The following is a 22296-nucleotide window of genomic DNA, read 5'->3' as shown; positions in this document are numbered from 1 at the left end:
AATAACTGTAGAAGTTGAGGTCACGTGATCATCGAACGCGAGATCTCACGAGTTCCGAGATATTTCGGGATGCTGTGCGCATAGCGGTTTTATGGAGTAATGGTGTTTAATTATAATTAGTTTGAAAGCACACTTTGCTGTAATTTTTCAGTTGAATCATTAAACCTTCCTGTCAACTTCACGGATATAGAGAGTGTATGAAGCCAAGTTATGGAACAGGTATTTTAACGTAATGCATGTGGTCTAGTTAGGTTATATTTCCCTAACCTTAATTACTTTTGTAATTCTTGTGCATGTACTGAAGTAGGCTATTTTTTTTAATAAAGTAGGCCTAATGATTAAAAATATATAACTCTGATTGAAGGTAACTTTTTTACGTATATGCAAATAAAAAATAGAATTACATGTTATTGCACCATGAAAGGCCTGACCTGTCATAGGAAGGATTTGAGAACACTTTAGGCCAGCGAAATGCAGAATATTAGACCTTTCTATACATGAACATCTTCATATAAGCTTACTTTCTTCGGCAAAGAAATATACACTATTGTTTGTGTAACTTTCCAAAACTTCCAATTAGGCTAGACCTAATGTTTGATGCATTTGTCAGACCCTTCGTTTCTAGAGCAAGTCTCCCTATTCTTCACAATTTTTTTTATAGTTGAAACGTAAGTTTTTCCATCCTCTGAAGATAATCGTTCAACTCTATTATTAGATTTAAAGGCCCATATGTCCGGCTGACAGCACTGAGTATCTAAAGGATTTGTTGTTGCTAGTAATTCTTAAACGATTAAACTAAGCTAAAAGTGCTCTCCTAAGATCGGGTTGAAGGCTTTAAGATTTTTTCCTGTTATGGTTCAAATTGGAATAGGTACAGCACGTAAAAAGCTAAAAACTAGTGTGTTAATAGGCTCGACATTTAACTGTTATCATTTTTGCGTGAAACATTTGTCACTAATCTATCTATTCATCAAACTCTATCAAATCTTCACAGTCACTAACAGTAGGGCCAATTGTTACTAATCTATCTCGTTATCAAATTCCACCTAACCTTATTAATACTTACTGACAGTAGGGGTAGCCTACTTGTAATAATCTATCTTCTAATCAAGTCCTTCTTAACCTTATCACTGATATTGGTGCTATTTGTCACTAATGTGTCTCCTCATCTAACTTTACTGAGACTACTTGTCACTAATGTGTCTCCTCATCTAACTTTACTGAGACTACTTGTCAATCAAACTCTGCCTAACTTTGTCACTGACAGTTTGCTAGTTATCACGACAGGAGTGGAGGAGGACAGAGAGGAAGAAAAGGCAACCAACATTTTTCCAGTAAGAATGTCACCAGTGAACGTGAGGCCCATTATCTCTCTGTACGTGAAAGTTTTAAGCGTTTCTGAGAAATGTGTTACTTCTAAGTACTTGAGACTGAGATTTACTACATTACGAAAACTATCAGATTACTATGTGAAAATAAGGGATGTGATATTTGTGGTGAAACAAGTGGTCGTGAGGCAGATTATTCAACATAACCATGGTCTCCAAAAAGTCTCTGTAAGAGGACGTTAAATAAAGACTTACAATTACAACTACATTGATAGAGTAACACTCAAGTGCTTCGGTAGTTTAGTGAAGTCGGTGTGAATAATGGTAAGTTAAGGCCCTGCCATTGGACAAAAAAAAATTTAGCTAATCCTGTAAAATGTCACATTCGACATTAGCACACTGTTGACAGAATGGAATTCCATACCTATGAGCTGGCTCATATTCTGGGGAATTAAAATGAAATATGTAACACTGTGAGGAAGATTTCCTCGAGGTAGTCTGTTGTTTCGTCTGCATTATCATTCATTGTTTGTTCCAGTTCCAGACAACAATGTATTATGATTGGCTAACAAATGATTGAAAGAATTTAGTTTTGTCCGTTGAAGTGCAGAAATTAGATTCGAACAAATAGGCCTATAATATTGTAGAATTCCTTTGGGAACGAAATGTTACATTTGTTCGGATCAAATTTCTGCAGATTTAAAGGACAAAACTAAAATTCTTTCATATTATAAATACGCTACTGGGTGTTCATTTCAAAGTGTGTCATGATGTCACTGTTGTGAGTTAGCGATTTGAAGCGAGTTTCAGCTTTATGTCAGAGAAGTTGCCTATTAATCAAGGTGTTCAATCTGAACTTGAGAACGTATACGGTATAACTTGAACGTCGTAGCAACAGATGGCAGTCTGTACTGTCTGTGTGCTACCATAACCTCTTTCGAACTGTGTTTTGCGCGGCCAAGTCGTATGCAGGGTATTTGTTATCATCGGTTGTGTATGGCAACATTCCACAATACAAATCAAATGCTCCGTGCCCATGTTGACCGTCGAAGTTGATGTCAACAAATACGTAAGAAATCGTCTTAACCCTCTCCCCATATCCCGACAGTAAGGAAAAAACCCACCTCAGTACATGTTTCCAAACAGTTCACATTCCTGCCAGTACTGACTTTACCGTACATATCAGTAAGTACTCTTCAGAATGAACGCCGTACTTGCTATGCAACTTCTCTGACACATAGGTAATACACCTCTGCGGAAGTGTAGGAAGATTCAATTCTCTAGGCTCATCGACTAGTCATATGACGGCATACAGCGAGCCATGACACACTTTGAACTGAACACCCAGTATTTTCCTATCCTACTGGCTGAGCATATTGGAAATTAAATCAATGGCTTTCTCAAAACACACTATGAAATGTTTCACATTAAACAATTTTATCTCGAAAAGGAAGCAAAAACGAGCAAAATTGTATGAAACTTTTTTGCTTGAAATATCTTAAAGAATAACCCCCTGAAATTAACATGATTTACAGTTCACTCTGTACTACTATAAACTAGGTGCCTATACACACAAGAAGGATGTTTAATATGGAATGAGACCTATAGTAATGACTGAAGTGGGTTTCGCAATTTTATGGTTTGTTACAAAGTTTGGGTGTTTGTCAGCAGGACCTCAAGGCGAAGATAGAGCAGGCATGTCATACTGCAGAAGCATTCACAAAGCTATACTACGAGAGTGTGGACAAGAGGCGTCACGTGAGTATAATTCTGACACATACAGTCTGATCTTTAAGTCGCTCCACAGTAATGGAATAAGCGAGAACCTGCTTAATATACGGGAGTGTAGTGGCAACCCTTACTCTGTGTTAGCATTAGCGAAAACAACCATTCACGAATGATTACAAATCCTTTTTGGTACTGGGACAGTGGCAGGCTGGTTGAAGTGAATTTAGAGAAATCAGTAAAAGAGAGCATATCAAACAATAATAATAATAATATAACTTATGGCTTTTAGTCAACCTGGAGGTTCATTGCTGTTCTCACATAAGCCCGGCATTGGTCCCTATCCTGATCTAGATTAATTCAGTCTCTATCATCATATCCCACCTCCCTCAAATCCATTTTAATATTATTCTCCCTTTTACATCTCGGCCTCCCAAAAGGTTTTTTTCCCTCCGACCTCCCAACTAACACTCTATATACATTTCTGGATTCGCCTATACATGCTACATGCCCTGCCCATCTCAAACAACTGGTTAATGTGAACTTCTCCTTTAAAATAAGATGCCGAAAATGTCTCCTATTCTGCCAAAAGCTTAGATCCACACATTTTATTTTATTATGGAACACTTTAATTAAAGTTTATTTTATTACTGAATTTGTGCAATTTCTTATTGCCAATTTTAGGTCATCAATTCTGTAGGGTTGTCTTGATATAGGCCTACTGCCGACTTAGCAGCATCCCAAAAGAAGTAATCAAGTGGAGTAAGATTAGGGGGTCTTGGAGGCGAAATTATTCTCTCTCCGAAAATGTCTTCTAACAAATTCATTGAGACATGGTATGTCTGAGCAGTAGCATTATCCTGTTAAATAAAACCATTTAGCAACTATTCTTCATTGAATTTAACTGTCCAATGAATGGAAACAGAATATCGGAACAGTAAACTTTAGAACAACGGTTCTTTAAAAAAAATAGGGCCAATAATAAGAGCAAGGCAGAGAGTAGGAATGACTGGAGAATGCTCAGTTTGCAGTGAAAGAACTACCCTTGGGCAGAATACTACGAATCAACGAATTCAGGATTCGCACCACACGCCTCTTTTCTCTGGATCCAGTTTCATTTCTTCCACTGCATACGGATTTTGAGATGACCAAATTCTGTTGTTTTGAGAATTAGCAAAACAGGACAGGTGAAACCAGGCTTCATCCGTAAAAACGTAAAAGCTTAAAAATGTACTAATCAGGACTTCAACACACCGTGGCACTGAATCTGCAACCATTCGCAGTAATGAATATGCTTCTTGTGGCCGCAGGATTGGTAGTTCTGTCATAGACATTTTTAACCCTGTCACAATCCACTTACACACTGGAACAGATAGTCCAACCCTGACTGTTATCTGAAACCCTTATTACAATGGTGGAGGGTAAAGTTTTCTTGCCCTTGACAGAGTCTAAAGAATGCTACCAATTTTTTGCGGTTATACGGACCATCATTCTACTTGTTGTACTGTAGAGGGACTACAAGATCACAGTGTATCTTATGTCAATATCTTCTTAAGAAAGTAAGGCCAATTAAATTAATACTGAGAATAAGTACACGATGCCGGAGCTGCCTGATTTTCACATATGCCAGTTATGCATTAACTCATTTGTCATGTGGGATTGTGAAATTAACAGTGATGTAGCATGAAATTTTGAGCAGGGGAAGCTAACTCAAGTTGTCTTTCATGCAATATGAGAAAACATATTACAAAAATAGTCTTAAAATAAATAGTAGTCAATGTCAAGTCAGCAGTCGAAGATTGGTTGGAACCTCGTAAGTAACACCAATAAGGTATGACCTCATATGATACGTAGTAAAATATGATTTCACGGTTTACACATATCTCTTAACAAATAGACACGTATAAGTATAACATTAGCTCACTCCCTGTCATACTGAGAGAAATCATAATATTAGTATCATTACGTAAGTATGCATCTATCTTTTGGTTGTATCCTTCATTGACAGCAAGGGAGTCGGTCATTTGTTTTTTAAATCACATTTTGTTCGTAAGTCAGTCTTGATAATACAATTGTCCTAAAAATTCAAGTAAATTAGTGTCAGGAACTGTTATTTTGCTCATTATTTATTATATCAGCCACAATGCACACTAACACTTCAACTGAACACAACTGACGAAAATGGATAACTCGGAAACTACTTACTTTAAATGTTAAAGCTAGCTTCTTGCAAGCCTTGCGACTAGGGTAGTTTAGTTAGAAAGGGATGGAAAATCTGCGAGATGGATTACACAGAAGAAACCAGTCTGCTTGGAAGCTGGTGTGTGCAGGCTTCTTGTTAACTGCTGCATCACAAATCATCCTGAGCTGCCGCATCACAATATTTAACGCGTAAATATAAATTCTATTAAAATTAATAAATAATTTTGTCCATAAACTGCAGGTTTATTATGAAATTATTATTAACTGAGGAAGCTAAGCTTTTTAGCTTACATTGACGCTACACCACTGGAAATTGAAGGGTAGAGAATAAAAAAAAATCTTCTCTTTTCTCTCTTATCTACCTGTGTGATGGTGTTTCTGCCCTTTCTGAGGCCGAATTGTTGATCTAGGATTTTGTTTGCCAATTAATAGTCTATTTAGGGGCTTTAGGAGATTATTTTCCATCTGTAAGCATTTTTCTTCTCTGTCTTCTTTGCCTTTATACAGTATCTTTATTATTTAACTACCGAACATAATATCATTCATTAAAAGAGGCAGGCTTAGATGGTTGGACCATGTTGAGCAGATGCCAGACTCTAGGTTACCCAGGCGAGCATTGTATGGACACCCAGGTGAAGCAAGACGAAGAGGAAGGCTAGGTTGCAAGATGTGGAGAATGATTTAAGAAAGATTGGAGTTAGGAGATAGAGGAGACTGGTACAGGACAGGATGGCTACAAATATTGAAGGTCCTCAATGGACTGTAGCGCCAGTTATGAATGAATTATTGAACTTGTACCAAGTAAGCAATGGACTGAGACAGTGATGTGAACTCTCACACACACTTTATTTGAAGTTTATGTAGATAAATCTTTGAAATTATGGAGGAGAAAATGCCAAGGAATGGGAATTCCAGTTGGAGATACAATATTCACTCTACATTTTGCTGATGTTCAAGTTGTTACAGCATAAGACCAAGATGATATAGAGTATATGATGAGAAAACGTAAAGAAGAATAGTATGAGAAATGGAGAGCTAAAAATAAACTTACAAAAAAACTAAACACGCTCATATAGGTGCAAATGCAGAAAATTTAATAGTTCAAGTTAATTATATTAAAATAAAATTAGAATGTCAATGTTTAGGAACAACAATAAGTAAAGAAGCTACTCATGGTACAGAAATCAACCCATCTGCATTAAGAAATCAATTTCAATTATATAAAATGCTAATTGAAAACTGCCCAACTTTAAAAAGAAACTCAGCCCGAAAAAACGCAACCTTCTAAACTGGGAACTACAAATGAAAGAAATTCATGTATGTTCGAAGTGGTGACCATTTACATTGACTCACAATTATTGAAATTGTTCTCTAAAAGACCTTATTTCTTGAAGTATTAACTGCCAAATGGAAGAACAAGCATCTGTAATTCATTGCTACATATCCTCTAGTGCTACAGGGATGTCTTTAAAACACACACACACATAATTATTTATACATTAATCATTTTGTCTATATTTAATATGCTACCAAATAAAATGCAATAAATCTTCATAATTAAACAGTTTTTCAGCATCATAAAATCCTTATCTGAATGTAAGAATTAGATAACTCAATTTTTTACTCTAAAGAAAAAAAAAAATAGTTCTTATGTTGATTGGACTCTGGTTACAATACAACACAAGTAACTTTTCTATATTTTCTACAGGATGTCCCAAGAGTCTCCATACATACGGAATGTCAATTTCAAATAGAAATGTCACATAATGTGCTGAATGTGGCCAATCCACTCCCCAGATATTACTTACACCTCTTGATTTTTACCTCTGGGGTTACTTTAAGTCGCAGGTCTACCAGGAGAAAATCCGGTACTTTCACATTTACAGGCCTGTATCATCGACGTCTGTCATCATGTGATGCTGGACATGTTGTAGAATGTGTGTTGGAACTGGTTGGGTCACATTTACCTATGTCTGACTCTCGAAGGCTGCCACATTTTTGACATTCCTATTTTCAAGTAACATTTCCTATGTATACAGACTTTTGGGACACTCTGTATAATTATTATTATTACATTCTGTCAGTTGATATTGTTTTGTTTGATGATAACCCCATGATGTTGCAAAAAGAGAATAAATTAAGTAGACAGCAAAATGTATGGTTGAAATCCATTTAAAACATTAATTTACACACACAAAAGTAGAAGCTGAAAAGACTTTCACTGGATTCGAAAGAATAAGAAAAGGTGTAACAGGAACTATGGTACTTATTTTGTTTTGGCTTCTTGAATTTATTGACACGAGTTCAATGATTCTAAAGAGAAATTTGGAGATTTATTTGCCCTTCTTGGAAAACATCTCTATTGTCTCCTTATAATATCTGGGAAGCCTGGTTTAGTGATAGAAAAAATCATGCAAAATATGAAGGAAAAAAAAGTTAAAATTTTACCAACACAATCTGGAATGTTAATTTTTTTTTTTTTTTTTTTTTTTTTTTTACATTAATTGCATTCTACAGATTGTGAGTCCTGAAAATCCTTGTTCCCATACTGCTAGCAGGAATGGTTTAGAATATGAAATTTTATTTTTTTTTTTTTGTCACTACTCATGACTAGAGCCCGGAATTTTAGGTGCTAAAAGTTAATATTGCTCCTTGGTATAGCTAATTTATAAAATAGAAGCCATTCTTGTCATTCAGTATTTTCCTTTTGATACCGTTAAAGGTCTCTAATCCTCTTAACTACCATTTACAAATTAGCGCACGGTTTACAGGATTCATTACCCAGTCCTTGTGACGATGTTGTCTATTATTACATATCGGACTCCTGTGAACTAGGCTTAAAACCCTCCTCACGGGCACCATATCTATTCATCTACACTCACTGTCATTTTTAACTTTTAGCACCTAAATTTCCGGGCTCTACTCATGACCATAAAGAAGACATAAAGTAAAAGAAAAATGATACGTGTATGGTACTAATATATCCCTGTGATTTAACTCCTCATCACATTTTCCTTACTTTTTTTGCAGCAAATGTCACGATATTACCTTGACACAGGTGTGCTTGTGTGGAATGGAAATGGCACTGTCGGTAAGGACCTTATACAGAAGTTTTTTGAAGGTCTGCCTCCTTCAGAACACACATTGACATCCCTCGATGCCCAGCCTGTTCTTGGTATGTATCTGAAATAGTACTGTGCCTGTATTTCGTAAGATACAATGCCCCTTCAGCAGGTCCACCACAGTACTCAGGCCTGGAACTGGAAAATTATATTTAAATTTTTTAATTAATCCATCTCTGTACTCAGTAGTAACCTTCTTCTTCTCTATTGAGAAAGTATTATAGGACACTTCTTTTTTCTGCTAGCATAGGTATTGTATAGTGCAGTGGTTCCCAAAGTGGGGGTCGTGTAAGCAGCTGAAGGGGTTGCGAGATGATTTACAAAATAAGACCAAAAATTCTTATTAACATCACTCTCTAAAAGTGATTTCCCTATCCATTTGTGACTCTTAATTGTTTGAGTTTATTCCAGAAAATATTCAAAACTCTGTTGTTTAAAATTGAGAAAATGTAATTGTATGTCCACAAAAACAAACTCAGTATTTGACTATCATACATACATAGTTAAATTTCCCTTGAGTTATTTAATACTCTAGAACAGCTGTGGCGAAAATGTGACTCACGAGCACAGTGTGGCTCGCAATGATAGCTATGAATTTCTCTTGCTTCCTACCTTCTCCAACCCCCACCCTCTCACTCACTGGAGTCAAACTCCGTTCCATTTGTATTTGTCTCTGACCTGCGAGTGGCATATCATCGCAATGCCTCTCTCGAAACCATGTACCTCTATAAAAACGAAAGTTTCAAGTAGGATGGGAGGACGCATTTTTTTCCTGCCAATATGATGAGAATATTAAATGTATGATTTGTTCACAAGTATTACGTGGAAACGGTTGTACAACATAAAACGGCATTATACTACATGTTACTGATGAAATATTAAAAGGTTGTGTTATTATTATCATCACCATCATCATCATCTCTGTACACCGATCCTTTTTTCAGCAGATGTACGAATAATGCGGTTAGATCTTCAATTTAAACTCACAGATTTACAATGTGATGTTAAATGAAAGCTGGATGTAAGGACTTGACAAATGTTGAACTTTTCAAATCTTTGCCAAAAAATAAATATCCGAAGCTTTGTTCTTTCGTTTGCTCTGTTGAAGCCATGTTCGCTACAACTTACATTTGTGAAAAGTTATTTTCAACAATGGAAATAGTAAAAACCAAATTTAGATCATGACTGACAGACAAATATCTTCGTGATCAACTACGACTGGCAGTGACATAATTCCTGATCTTGAAACTCTGTCACAGAGACATTCTGAAGACAGTTAATTTTAGGTTGTGATAATATGTCCTATGTTTTATTGTTAATTTTTTTTTTTGTTCGTTACAAGTACTAAACATTAGTTTGTAGCCTTGTACTGTATAAAATTATATTTAAATGCTTGATGTAAGGAAAATGAAAATCCGTTAATAAGTCAGACAGTTGCTTCACTTCCCCTTCGGGTGCCCGCCTCCCTCCATAGGTGCTATGCACATTGCAGGTTACACAGTGGCTCGGCACATGATCACATTTTCGCCACAGCTGCTCTAGAATGAATAAAATTTATTTTTGTCTAGTAATGTTGACCAGCAATCAAGTTTCTTCATAAATCCGTTGATTTTATCTCTGGCTGTTATGTCAACATCTTGGCCTTGCAAACTTCTATACTCTAAGTAGGCTATATAAGTGTTCGAAAACTTCAGCAAGGAATGTCAATCTAAGAAACCGAAGAGAATATGGAAGTAGGTTTGCAAATTCCGATATCTTCTTTTGCATGAACCGGTACATTAAAAGTTCTGCTCTTAAGTGCAAAACTCTTTTCAACATGTTACCCAATGAAAACCATCTTACTTCCGTGTGATAATGGATATTTTCATATAATGAACCCGTGTATTCACAAATTTTTCTAAAAATATGAGTTTGCAATGCTCTTTCTTTCATGGAATTTACCGCTTTATATTGAACTATTACAGCAGCGCCATGGTGGTAATAGTTTCAAGCAGCCTACCAGAAATGACGTTTACTTAATATTTCGTGTCATTGTCGCACTACATGCTTCTATCTTGGTCGTTATTTGGGTGGTATCCAATGCTTTTGAATAAAATTGTCGTTATTTTGAATTTTACAAGAATTTGTATTTCTTGAATTGGATTGAGTGCCAGTACGAGAGTGGGGAGAGAGGGTTGCAATAGAAAGTCTTGCCCAAAAGTGGGTCGCAGCTTCAAACAGTTTGGGAACCACTGGTATAATGTTATCATCTGTTTCTGTTAATCATAGCTCACTATTTAATGCCATTAAATTCGATTAATAGTAATTTTGCTACATAAGGTACCAGTACATTCCTCCTGGATAACTTGCAATCACATTATCTCGAGCATCCAGTCACTCTCCCAAGAGTTTTGTTTCAAATGCCCACCATCCCTTATTTAATAGGCATCTAAGACTGCCAGCTGTAAATTTCAAAATCAGTCAGTAAACAAATATGGCGTCCCATTGAAACTAGCAATTTGGTATTTGCCGCATTTTTACAGAATTTAATAAGATTTTCTGTTAATATTCTATAAGAAATTTGATGGATTTAATCATTTTCATCAGTGTAATAATGTTAAGGAATAGCATTTCTTGTAATAAAGAATTTTGTTCAAAGTTATAACCTAAAATAAGGATATTTATATGTGACTACATTTCATTTTCAGAACCTGTTTTTAATAAACAAGACTCTGGAGACTGAGTTACAGAATAAGAATAAAATAATTATCATTAAGTTTCAGGTATAACTCTTCCATCAAAAATAGAGGAAGTGCCATTTCGGCATGCTGACCTGCCATGGCACGCGTGAGTGTCCCCTAAGTGGTGAAGAGGGGATTTGGTAGCTGGAGTTGTCTGACAATCCTCCCGGCTAGGTCATATAGACTCGCTAACCAATGGCAGATGCAATCCTCTAAACAGTTTGAGGGTTGTATGTAGGTGATATAGCCGCCACGACATAAAAAAATATGGTGCCTAAATTAAAACGATTATCACTCTCTTATATTGGAGAGCAAGAGAGTTTAATAGCTTTACTGCCAAGAACTCAGCATTAGTTAATAACATTTTCAGAAATTATTGCTATAACATGTATCGAAGTATTTTGATTATCATTGTTTTGATGACTGTCTCAATTTTATGGAACGAATTATAGGCATCCAACAAGGAAAACTCAGTGCACAGAGACCAGCGGGTGTGACTGTCTCGTGCAGATGACGTATGCTTCCATTCCCAGCATGCTCTCATGCCTACTGTAGCGGAGTAAGAGGGGTATAGCATGCGCGCCGTGAGGAGTCCAAGCTGAGTTTTCCTTGTAGGATACCTATAATAACTACCGTATTTACTCGCGTACTTTCCCTTTTTAAATTTGGAAGCAAACAATCAAGGAGGGGGAAATTACCGAAAACTATAAAATATCAAGAATAATGTCATAAATAACATCGAACAATTCATATACTAATCAAATCAATGCTTAATAATAAATAACTACATATATATATATATATATATATATATATATAATTTAATATTTATGAACCATTTTGTGGTTTTTCTTTGTACCGCTGTATTATCAGTTCTAATGCAGGTAGCTGATATTGACTAATCTCAGAAACTTCGCATATAACTACTTTCAACAGACAACAAATCCAAATAATCTTCCTTGTCAGCAGAAGAATCATAGAGACCTTGAGTTGCCCATGCTTATTTTTTCGATACTTTGAATCTTTACTAAAGAGACTCTTGAAGGGAAAAGAAGTGTCCAATATTTTTTTATACAAGGGAGGAACCCGAAGGCTTACACTACAGCCTGAGGCTTATTGTCCTTATAACTCCTATTATGTGAATGACTGGGTAGCCAAACGGCCACACTCATCCAATTTTGTTTAATGTAAGAGGGAAAGTTATCAGAGGAAAATAAAAATCTGAAAAAATGAGGGGGGGGGGGGGCAAAATCTTGACGGGAAATTACGGGAATAAATATTGTATATATGAAGCACCAATGTACTCAGGTAAAGCATTATTTGATTTCAGACTCTGCTGTTGCCAATCAGCTGACATTTCTCATTCTTGTTTGTGGTTTTGTGAAATTTCAAGAGAAAGTTTCAAGACCATTTCAACAGAATTTCATGATCACAGCTCAAGGAGACAAGTGGAAGATTGTAAGTGATTGCTTCCGGCTACAAGAATCTATCTCGTAAGTATCTTCAAGGTAATTTGTATTTCTGATAGTTCACATGGTTTTGCATAATAAGCATTGCAAAGAATGAAGTTGTCCAAAGTAATAAGAATGTGGCTTAGGTACAGTTCCTGACTTGTTTAGGCAACCTTTTTTCTTAGAATTTTCACTCTCTTCTGGGTTTGTGACTGAAACACTAATAAAGAACCTTCGAGAATCATGTGTTGTCAACTTTATCTGTAAAGAAAGTTGTTGTTGTTGTTTTCTAATGCCAGGCGTTTGACAATAAAGTCATTTGATCTCTTGCACTCCAATATTTTTCAAAGATATTATTATGACCAGCCACTGAAGCACAGATTTTGAGGTGTTCCGAATCCATTTCTTGGTTTGAGTTGCACAATGGGCAGTTAGGGGACTGATATATTCCAATTCTATGCAGGTGTTTAGCCAAACAATCATGGCCTGTTGCCAATCTAAATGCAGCCACATACGATTTTCGTGGTAAATCGGGAATTAACTGTGGATTTTGATGCAGAGAGTTCCATTTTTTCCCTTGAGATTGTGTTATCAAATTTTGTTTGTTGAAGTCTTAAGAACCGGTATGTAGATTTAATAAATCTTTTCACAGAGTAATACGTAGATTTAGTAACAGGTCTGTAAGTAGCAGTGCTGCCCTTCTTTGCTAAAGCATCCACATTCTCATTTCCCAGGATTCCACAATGGGACGGTATCCATTGGAATACAATTCTTTTATTGAGTGATATTAATTGAGAGAGCATTTTAGTTATTTCTGCTGTTTGAGAGGAAGGTGTGTGTTTAGAGACGATTGATAGAATAGCTGCTTTGGAGTCTGACAATATAACTGCATTCATAAATTTATTGATGTGGCATAGCTGTAAAGAAAGTAAAATAAGTCCGATTGACTTCAATTGCTTTTTCTTCTCCCCCCCCCCCTCCTCCCCCCATTAGGAGTCTTCCAGCTTATTTGAAATCGTGCATCCCAGTACAGGTAGGAGAACATGAACTTTCTGCTGTTTTGAGAGGTCCAGTTTAACATATAATAAGAGATATGTTCTCTGTTCATTAGTTCTTGACTATTGCAAAGTGTACACTGGACAGAGTTCACAGTTCCAATTCTGTGTAGATTCTGTGCCAAGCAGTCATGGCCAATTTCTTGTCAGAATAGTGCTGCAGCTCTTTTCTTAGCTTGCTTGATGCAAATTACTTGTAGCGAAAGTACTTGTAGCCACTTCTTTTTTTTTTACATGCTGTTCATTTATTGAATGATTAATAATAAATAGACAGTCAAATGAAGGTTCTTTTTATCATCATTTATTTGTTAGTATTGACTTGTCGGTCCAATATGTTTTGTAAAAAAAAATTGATGCAATTAGTTTTCTAAATTTGTTATTTTCCTCCTTGCCCCCCATATTTACCTCTGTACCTCTGATTAAGGTTCTGGCTGATAGGTACATCTATTATCAGGTGGTACATCTCACTTGATGATACGTGTCAGAGGAAGAACAATACGTTGTTGTTGTCTAGTGCCTTGCATCTGGCAATGAAGCCATGAGCAGTCGTGCTTTCCAATACTTTTGAACTGTAGTTTCTTCTGATCTTAATGCTTCACAGGTCTTCAAGTGGTCTTCATTCATTTCTGCTGGATCGTTACACAGGACACATATTGGTGAAGCTGAGATACCTATTCTGTAGAGATGACATGCTAGACAGTCATGATTTGTCAATAGTCTGAAGGCTGCAACTGCTGTTTTCCTTGGTCTCTGGGGGATTATATCTGGGTTGGAAAGTAGTGTAATCCATTTTTTGTCTTTAGCATTTGATTCTATTTCTTGTAGGTATGAATGAGAAAATTTTGTAGTGATCAAGCGTTTTATTGAGGAATATGAGAAATTAAATTTAGATTTTTGTTTTATTGTTGTGCCTTTCTTGGCAAGTGTGTCTGCGGTTTCATTCCCCATGACTCCACAGTGTGCTGGAATCTATTGGAGATGGACAATCTTATTAACTTTTTAGAGTTGTGTTAACATTTTGTAGCATTCTCTTATTTTTGTTGACTTCTTTGTAGCATTTGAACATATTCCCTGAATTGCAGCTTTAGAATCTGAAAGAATTACTGTCTTGTTATATTTATTTAAGGGAAGATTTAATAATTGTCGGAGAGCAATGTGTATAGCCTCTATTTCACCATCATAATTTGTTCTCTCTCTGCCAACAGAAAGATAAAAGGAAAAATGTGTACATGTAACTCCAGCTCCAGTAAGGTTTTCTGTGGTTGATCCATCAGTATATATGTGTAGCCATTCTTCTGTAGGGTATTTAGTATTGATCGTTTCCAGTGCTAGAAGTTTTTGTAAACAATATTGTTTATACAAATCTGAAGTCTGATTAGTGTTATATGTTACTAGTCAGTGACGTATGCAATGGAGGGGGAAAGAAACTGGCACCCTACCTCATTATCTCCTGGATTAGTTGCCTCATAAGTGATGCTTTATTGGTGTAACTTAAGTTCCAACCTGTCTTCAGACAGTTGACTAAACAAAAAAAAAAAAATTAACTTTGATATTTTGTTTGCAGTTATTTTCATGAATACTTTTGTATTGGGCTTTTCTCATGGATTCTTTTAAATAATTCATATTCATTGAAAGATTTGTTCTGTATAATTTAATTTTGTTCCCTTTTCCATTTCCTTGTGATCCCACATGAGAAGGTATCAACTGAAAACCGAACTGTTTCTTTCATGTTGTTAGTTGAGTAATGTTTCATTTCATTGGTGGTGATTAGAAATTAAAGTTAGGTATAACTGCTTCTGTTGCTGTTTTAGAATCGATAACATTGTTTTTGTGAATGATTTTACCCCGTAGTATTGCTTGTAGTTATCCCTCAAATGAAGTTATGTAATGACTAAATAATTCACAGATTACTCCTGCCCCCCTCCCTCTTTTTTTCGTGTAAAGTACCACCAGTATAATTATATTTATTTACAAAAACTTTCCTTATTAGAGGATTGCCACATGGATAAAGTAATACAGACAACTGCTATTCTACTCTATTGTTTCCACGGATTTTTCATTTCTTTTTTAAATGCTCTTTTTTTTTTTTATTGGTTGCAGATACTGAGCTTTTGTTAAAAGAAAAACTGTTTCCATGTCTTTCTCAGTATTATTTTTTTATGAGGCATAATTAAAATGTCCTATCAAACTGTGGTTTTATATTTTTCTGTGAAAAAAGATGACAGATTTTTTTGGTAGAATATATTACTCTACGAAATTAGACCTATGTAATAATTGTGATTTTTAGTTCACATTATTGGAAATATATATATTTATTGTTCACTCAACTAGTACATGTGTTAGTCCCATAAAAGTGGAGGTAAGCTTAGATCCTTATTCTTTGAATTGAAACCGATTCTATGACTGTCCTTGTAAAGACTTTAGTACAAAAGTTGGTATAGCAGGTCCCTACAATGAACAGCTGGTTTCCAGTTTGGTCATTTGATGCTTTATCTTGATATAATGTGCTTTTTTGTTTTACAGTATCTTTTGTCATTATAATAGCGAGTTTTCATTAATATGCAAAAAAAAAAGTGTGTTCACTGAATGATAAACTTCAACAAGATTTTCTGTATATTCAGAAATTAAAGTGCAAAGATAAAGTAGTAGAATGTACACTGTATAACTCGACAATTCCAATATCACATGGTGGGAGAGCAGACAAATTACCATATGGGATATTCCATATGAAATCAATCAGTAAAAAACCTCGCATTTTTTTTATACTCCAATTTTTTCCCTACTTATACAAGGTGCTGAGGGGAGTGCATTTTCAAAAATATACTATCGAAAGTCAAATGGTTTATTGAGCGACAAATTTAGCGTATTTTATAAAAACAAGCCTCTTTCAGCGCTCAGAACTCTGGAACCATTTACTGCAGAACATTGAACGGGAGCTTATTTTGAAGCTCACATTTGGTAGGTTATGTTAAGAAGTAATTCTTATTTTTATTGTACACAGTGAGACAGATAATCTGATTTTACTTGCTTTTAGGCCATTTGTAAAAATGTACAAAAATATTGAGAAAAAACATTGCATTATTAAGAGGGATTCGGCATTGTTTGCTTAGTGGCTCGGCAATAAGTTTCGAGGGTATTAAATAAATTATTTTCACATGCCTAGACTTGAACAGCACAGTACCGCATGCACTGGCCGAGAGATGAAGATAAGCGAGTGTTGGGCGTCATTTTACTCCTGTGTTTATGAAAACCTGTGATAAAACTAGCACAGCCATGACTGCTAGACGACACATCACGTGTTTGTCTCCTGGCCTTGCTTGTCTCGGCTAGCTCTCGTCTCACAGTCAGCTGGTTAGTTCACGCGCGTACTATTTATTTTCTTTATTTGATATTTTCAATACTTTCTTATCAACATACCATCAGTAAAAAAAATATGTGTTTATATGTACTTTCAATGCTGAATCTAACTATATATTTTAAAAATATTTTTTCCTAGCCAAAGGTGTCTTAATGAGGAAAAATCTAAATATCTCCATTTCCATAAAAAGTAAGCAAATCTGTTTATATGTCAATATAAACTTTAATTTCTCAGCATCAAAATAAACCATTGGGTGAAAAGGTTTCGGAGCTACAACAGTTTAAAGTTGCTAATTTTATGAAAATACGATAAATTTAAATATTTTTAATTTAAACACTATGAAGTTCTGATGCCTCAAACTTTGCACAAAGCATTGTATCACAGTTCTCTACGTACAAAAAAGTTTTATTGTATTTAGAAATTGTAAGGTCAATTTTCTCTATATTTCAGTCGATTTGAGATGGAATAGCTCATATGAACAAAAAAGGCATAAAACGCAACTTTGCTGTCATGTAATAAAATGACCATCTATTTAAAGCTACTGGTCGCTGCAAAAGAAGAATTAAAACTTTTGGCAGAAGAAGATACTAATTAGTGTAACACCATCACCTGCAGTTTTTATTCAATGGACTGCACTGCACATTTTTCATTGTTGGGAAGTTTTTAATAAGAACAGCTTTGCTTGCTGTTGCACTAAATGTGAGAAGGTTTTAGTGAATGTGCTGGCCCATTTTGCAATGAACACCATTGTGAAGGAATTTCAAGCACCTAGGCTCATCTCCGTGTGAATTGATTCCTACTATTATAAACATTTGAAAACTCTACCTGTTCTTCTTCCCCCCTCCCCTAACTTAGGAATTAGAGTAAAGATAATTGCATTTAGTTTGTAGGGCTAATTTCTTTGACAATTTAGTATGGCATAAGGGTGTCGTGTTTCTTTATTTTCAAAATCTGGTCACCCTGGCCAAATAGTCACTGAATTCAGCCTTTTGCCCAGCAGTGATGCATTGTTGCCCATTGGCCGGTTCTGGTAGCAGCAAAATTCTATGTAAAGGAAATAGGATTGTAAGGTACATGGATTTCTTATTGGTGAATTTCTTTTGCAGGATCTGACTGGAATGCTCTACACAGTTTCACATTTATTAATATTTGAATAAATTGCACATATGACAACTCACTGCATACAAATGCTACCATGTACAAAAATAGAGGCTAGACAAGAGACATTTTAAAATTAACACATAAAAGTATTAACTTTGTGCAAGTACAGCCCTTTAATTTAGAACTTTGGACTTTGTTGGCAGTAAAATGATGAATAAAAGTAGCCATGTAACCCTCAACTTAAATAAAGATACATACAGAATGTGGAAGACAAAACACATTTAAATATTGCACTTACATTCATTCAAGCCACGTTTTAAGCTGTCAACAAGAATGGATGGATGTTAAAACACATATAGCTTGCACTGTCAACACTATGGAGTCTCCTCTGGTGGGAGTGGCAATTCTGGGTACGGTTCATTGGCTGAGGGTTGTGGAGGAAGAATTCCTCCTACAGCTCCCTCTTCGTGTTCAACCCCCTGCACGGCAGGTGCAGGAACAGGGTTGCCTCCAGCATCCAACTCTAAGACAGGATCTGCTGTTGCTTCAGCGAGATTCGTCACTGACTTGGACTTGACACACTGCAAAAAGACGAAAGAAAAAAAGTTCTAATCAGTTTCTCTGTTTTATAACCATAGACTGTTAAAGTCAGGGTGTGAATTAAGATTTCTAATGAGATAGAATCCTAGATAAAGAATACCAGACATAAAATTATTATTATTATTATTATTACTATGGCTCAATGCGTGGTCGCACTGAGTTGCTTGTCTTGCATCTTGATCATAATAATCATATCCATGAGCAGGCTTAAGATAAGATGTGTAATTCCTAAGTTATCAATTGGTGTCAGCTTGTTGGTTATAATACATCAATATTATTTTCTTTGCATACTTTATACTTTATAAAGTATACTAGTATTAAAACAATTATATTTTGTGAGGGGGATAGAAGTTATTCCTGACAGGGTTATTTAACAATGCTGTATCAACTACGAGGTTATTTAGCGTCCATGAGATTGGTGATAGTGAGATGATATTTGGCGAGATGAGGCCGAGGATTCGCCACAGATTACCTGACGTTTGCCTTACAGTTGGGGGAAAACCTCGGAAAAAGCCAACCAGGTAATTAATCAGCCCAAGCAGGAATCAAGCGTGAGCGCAACTCTAGATTGGTAGGCAAGCGCCTTAGCAGACAGAGCTACGCCAGTGGCTGGCAAGGATTTTAATATGAATTTATGAGAGAGGGAAGGAAGGGAAATCCCCCCTCCCCGTTAATTCGCACCCTGGGGCAAAGTGATTGTCTAGCAGTAAGATGGCTTCAAAACTTATCCAAAAATCTCATAAAACAATCCCTTCTGAGAACAACAAACACTATAGCCTATAAAAAATTTGAAGTCCAGGAAAAACAATAGGTTGGTGGGTGGAGACGTGTTATGAAACACAGACAGGCATTAACTATACACACACACACACACACACACGCACGTGTGCGTACATGCATGTAACAACACGAGCCAGAACTGAGTATATATTTTGAAGACATAACTCTTCATATTTAACCTCTCAGGAAACTCTTAATGTATATGCCAAACTGAATCAAAAACACATTCTTCAAAATGTACCCCATTACTAGAGAAAAAACCATTTTGGAAAATAACATAAAACTAAACACAATATCAAATAACCTAGCCAAACTGTACATGGGACAGTGAAATCATGAGAACTACAAACAAAGAAGAACCTACAGATTGTATACATCATACATAAGAGTTATCTTCCTTGACAAGTAATGACTGAAAAACTGTATTCTAGAAGTTAATATTCTATGTATGTGTGAATTTTACATAACATAATTGTACTGTATTTACTTTGATGTTAATAATTTAATGGAAAATATTCTGTTTCGACATTATATATAAGAAAATAATGTACGTCATGGTATTTATATTTTTGTAAATTAAACATTTTCTTACTATTGGAAATTATTTAATGCGTCTTTTTTCTTTTTCAGAGTTTGATTCAAATGCTCATGATCGAGTATCCAAGAGCTATGCCTATTATTCCATTATGTTTACCAGTCCTGCTTTCCTGCCTTTCATAACCTACAACATCGTAACTTCTAGTTTAGAAGTGGATATTTAAAATGACAGTTTTCGTTCACTTGGCAAAGTTATACACTAATATCAGGAGGCACTACTGTAATTTTTCTACACTAACATCCATATAAAGTAGAACATTAATGTTTTATATGTTTACTATTCCACTTTAAAAAAAACACACACACACACGAGAGATTCAGTAGGAATAGTAAAAATTTAAGAGACAGTAGTACTGACTAAACTGTGTGTGTACCATGGTGTATAGTGTATGTCTAAGAGGATACAGTGTTTAGTTTCTATGTTTATATCTGTTTTTATATAAAAAGAAACTTCCCATGATTGAGTTTAAACATTAGGGCAAATGTTTCCAAATCAGTAACAAGAGGAGTTAGAGATATGCTATTTACTACTATGTACTTGTTTAACAGGACGTTCTTACAACATGTTAACGTTCTTTGTTATCCTCCCTCAGTCAAGGCCTACCTGTAACCTAATTAAATTCTGTTTTTAAACACGTCCTTTACAATAAATTACTTTTCATTCAAGATGATGGATATTGTTATTGGTGTGTTGGTGTTGGTATGCATAATAATTTTATTATTTTCCACTTAATAGGTGGTAGAGGACATTACATACACCCTGATACCAAGGAAGTCTTGTGTCATGTTATATGTATTTCCAGACCTAATAAGACAATGCAAGGAATGGAAGCCAATTTACGTTAGTCATATTTTGGAGAGAACAATTAAAGCGACACTTGCTTTATATAAAGAAGGTTTTATACACACTTTATACAATATTTTGTCGGAAGCTTACAAATACGAAACAAAACAAATTAAAATTTCGCGTGCCTCATTGCGGAAAGCATTGAAAGCTATTGCATTCCGGTATAGCAGAAACAAGAATAAGAAATATTTAACAGAACGTGGTGACATTGTTGCCCATTGCAACGAATTTTTAAGAACAATGAAAAAAAAAAAAAGTGAGATGAAATTGTTTTATTGTGGTTCTGTATTTTGCATTCATATATTCCTTTACTTGAATCTGTTTTTGTCAACTTAATTCAGAAACGTCCTATACAGTAGCCCCACTTCGAAATGAAGGTGATTGGATTGCTTGAAATTTCTGCAGAAGCTTCCCGCTATATGAAAAACAGAGTATTATTTGTAAGTGCTAGTGTAACTAAGCTCTAAAGTAGACTTTCAAGCTCACCCTATACTACTGTAGGAGGCAGTTGCCCTTATGGGATGTCAGGCTATTCGTAATATGGACTATTCTGAGTAAGAAACTTCATATACTGTACTCCAACCACGAGAAAGTCTCCAGGGAATGAAGGGAAGCGGGGTGATGCTGTGAATGAATGTTGATGTCATAAGATCACACACGTGGGTACTCATATCTCTATTGGCTATCTCTCAAAGCACAAACCATAACACATTTTTATACAACCCTAGTTACAAAATTAGATCACTGTTAATCTCTTGGTCTTTTAATCCCTCCATACAGGAAATAACATATGGAGGAGAGCGCATGATTTTTAAACTGACGTTATAACTCTAATATTATTATCTACTTCGCTCCAATAGATGACGCAATAGTAAGCACATTCCTTTCACGGTTTATCTCCTGGTTGGAGAACAGTAAACATGTGTTCAATTTTCATATATTTATTACTCTCCAATACCATAGCATTGTGATCTAAATTATGCCTACGCTCGTGTTACGGAAAGAACACTGGTTCGAGTCCTCACTGAGGAAAAAATTTTCTCATGAAATTTCGACCAGTGCAGGAGACCGGTGCCTGTCCACCCAGCATCATGATGAATTTGGGGAGCTACATTAGGTAATGAAATCCTTTTTCAAAAACCAGCTATAACGGCTGGGGAGGATCATCATGCTGATTACACAATATCTCCATACTGGTTGGATGATCATTCACCTCTGCTGAGGCATGTGGACATGAGATCAGAGTCAGCTGGTCATCATGAGGTGCTGCGCTACAGATTACTATTACTATACAGAGTGATTCAAAAGTCCGGCGACATAGACAAACTCTATTATTTGTTATTATATTACTGGCAGATAATACTTTAATATTGACATTTCTTGTCTTGTTAGTCCTGCAGTTACGATGAT

The 22296-nt window shown here is 35.6% G+C and overlaps 2 protein-coding genes across 8 annotated transcripts in view; one reads left to right on the top strand and one right to left on the bottom strand.

The window, feature by feature from the left end:
- The first annotated feature begins 14 nt into the window (after positions 1 to 14).
- Positions 15 to 20046, top strand: Nxt1 (NTF2-related export protein 1). Of its 2 annotated transcripts, none has more exons than XM_069815227.1 (5): positions 15 to 219; positions 3000 to 3086; positions 8286 to 8430; positions 12428 to 12590; positions 18068 to 20046. In XM_069815227.1, exons 1-5 carry the CDS (start codon positions 211 to 213, stop codon positions 18072 to 18074), a joined length of 411 nt encoding a protein of 136 aa, XP_069671328.1. In that variant the 5' UTR covers positions 15 to 210; the 3' UTR covers positions 18075 to 20046. The 2 variants fall into 2 exon arrangements, with proteins under 2 accessions (XP_069671328.1, XP_069671318.1); XM_069815217.1 differs by having other exon boundaries at positions 59 to 219; positions 2997 to 3086.
- The window catches only part of mri (BTB/POZ domain-containing protein mrityu), a 53838-nt gene continuing 49622 nt past the window's right edge, over positions 18081 to 22296 (bottom strand). For all 6 annotated transcript variants that reach the window (XM_069815165.1, XM_069815192.1, XM_069815174.1 and 3 more), the window contains one exon: positions 18081 to 18643. In XM_069815165.1, coding sequence (XP_069671266.1) covers positions 18437 to 18643 — 207 coding nt within the window. In that variant the 3' untranslated portion in view covers positions 18081 to 18436. The remainder of the gene's footprint in view (positions 18644 to 22296) is intronic.

This window comes from Periplaneta americana, chromosome 2 (genome assembly GCF_040183065.1).
Source record: "Periplaneta americana isolate PAMFEO1 chromosome 2, P.americana_PAMFEO1_priV1, whole genome shotgun sequence".
NCBI classification, from domain to species: domain Eukaryota; kingdom Metazoa; phylum Arthropoda; class Insecta; order Blattodea; family Blattidae; genus Periplaneta; species Periplaneta americana.
The sequence above is the reverse complement of the archived record's forward strand: the minus strand, read 5'-3'. Positions and strand labels throughout refer to the sequence as shown.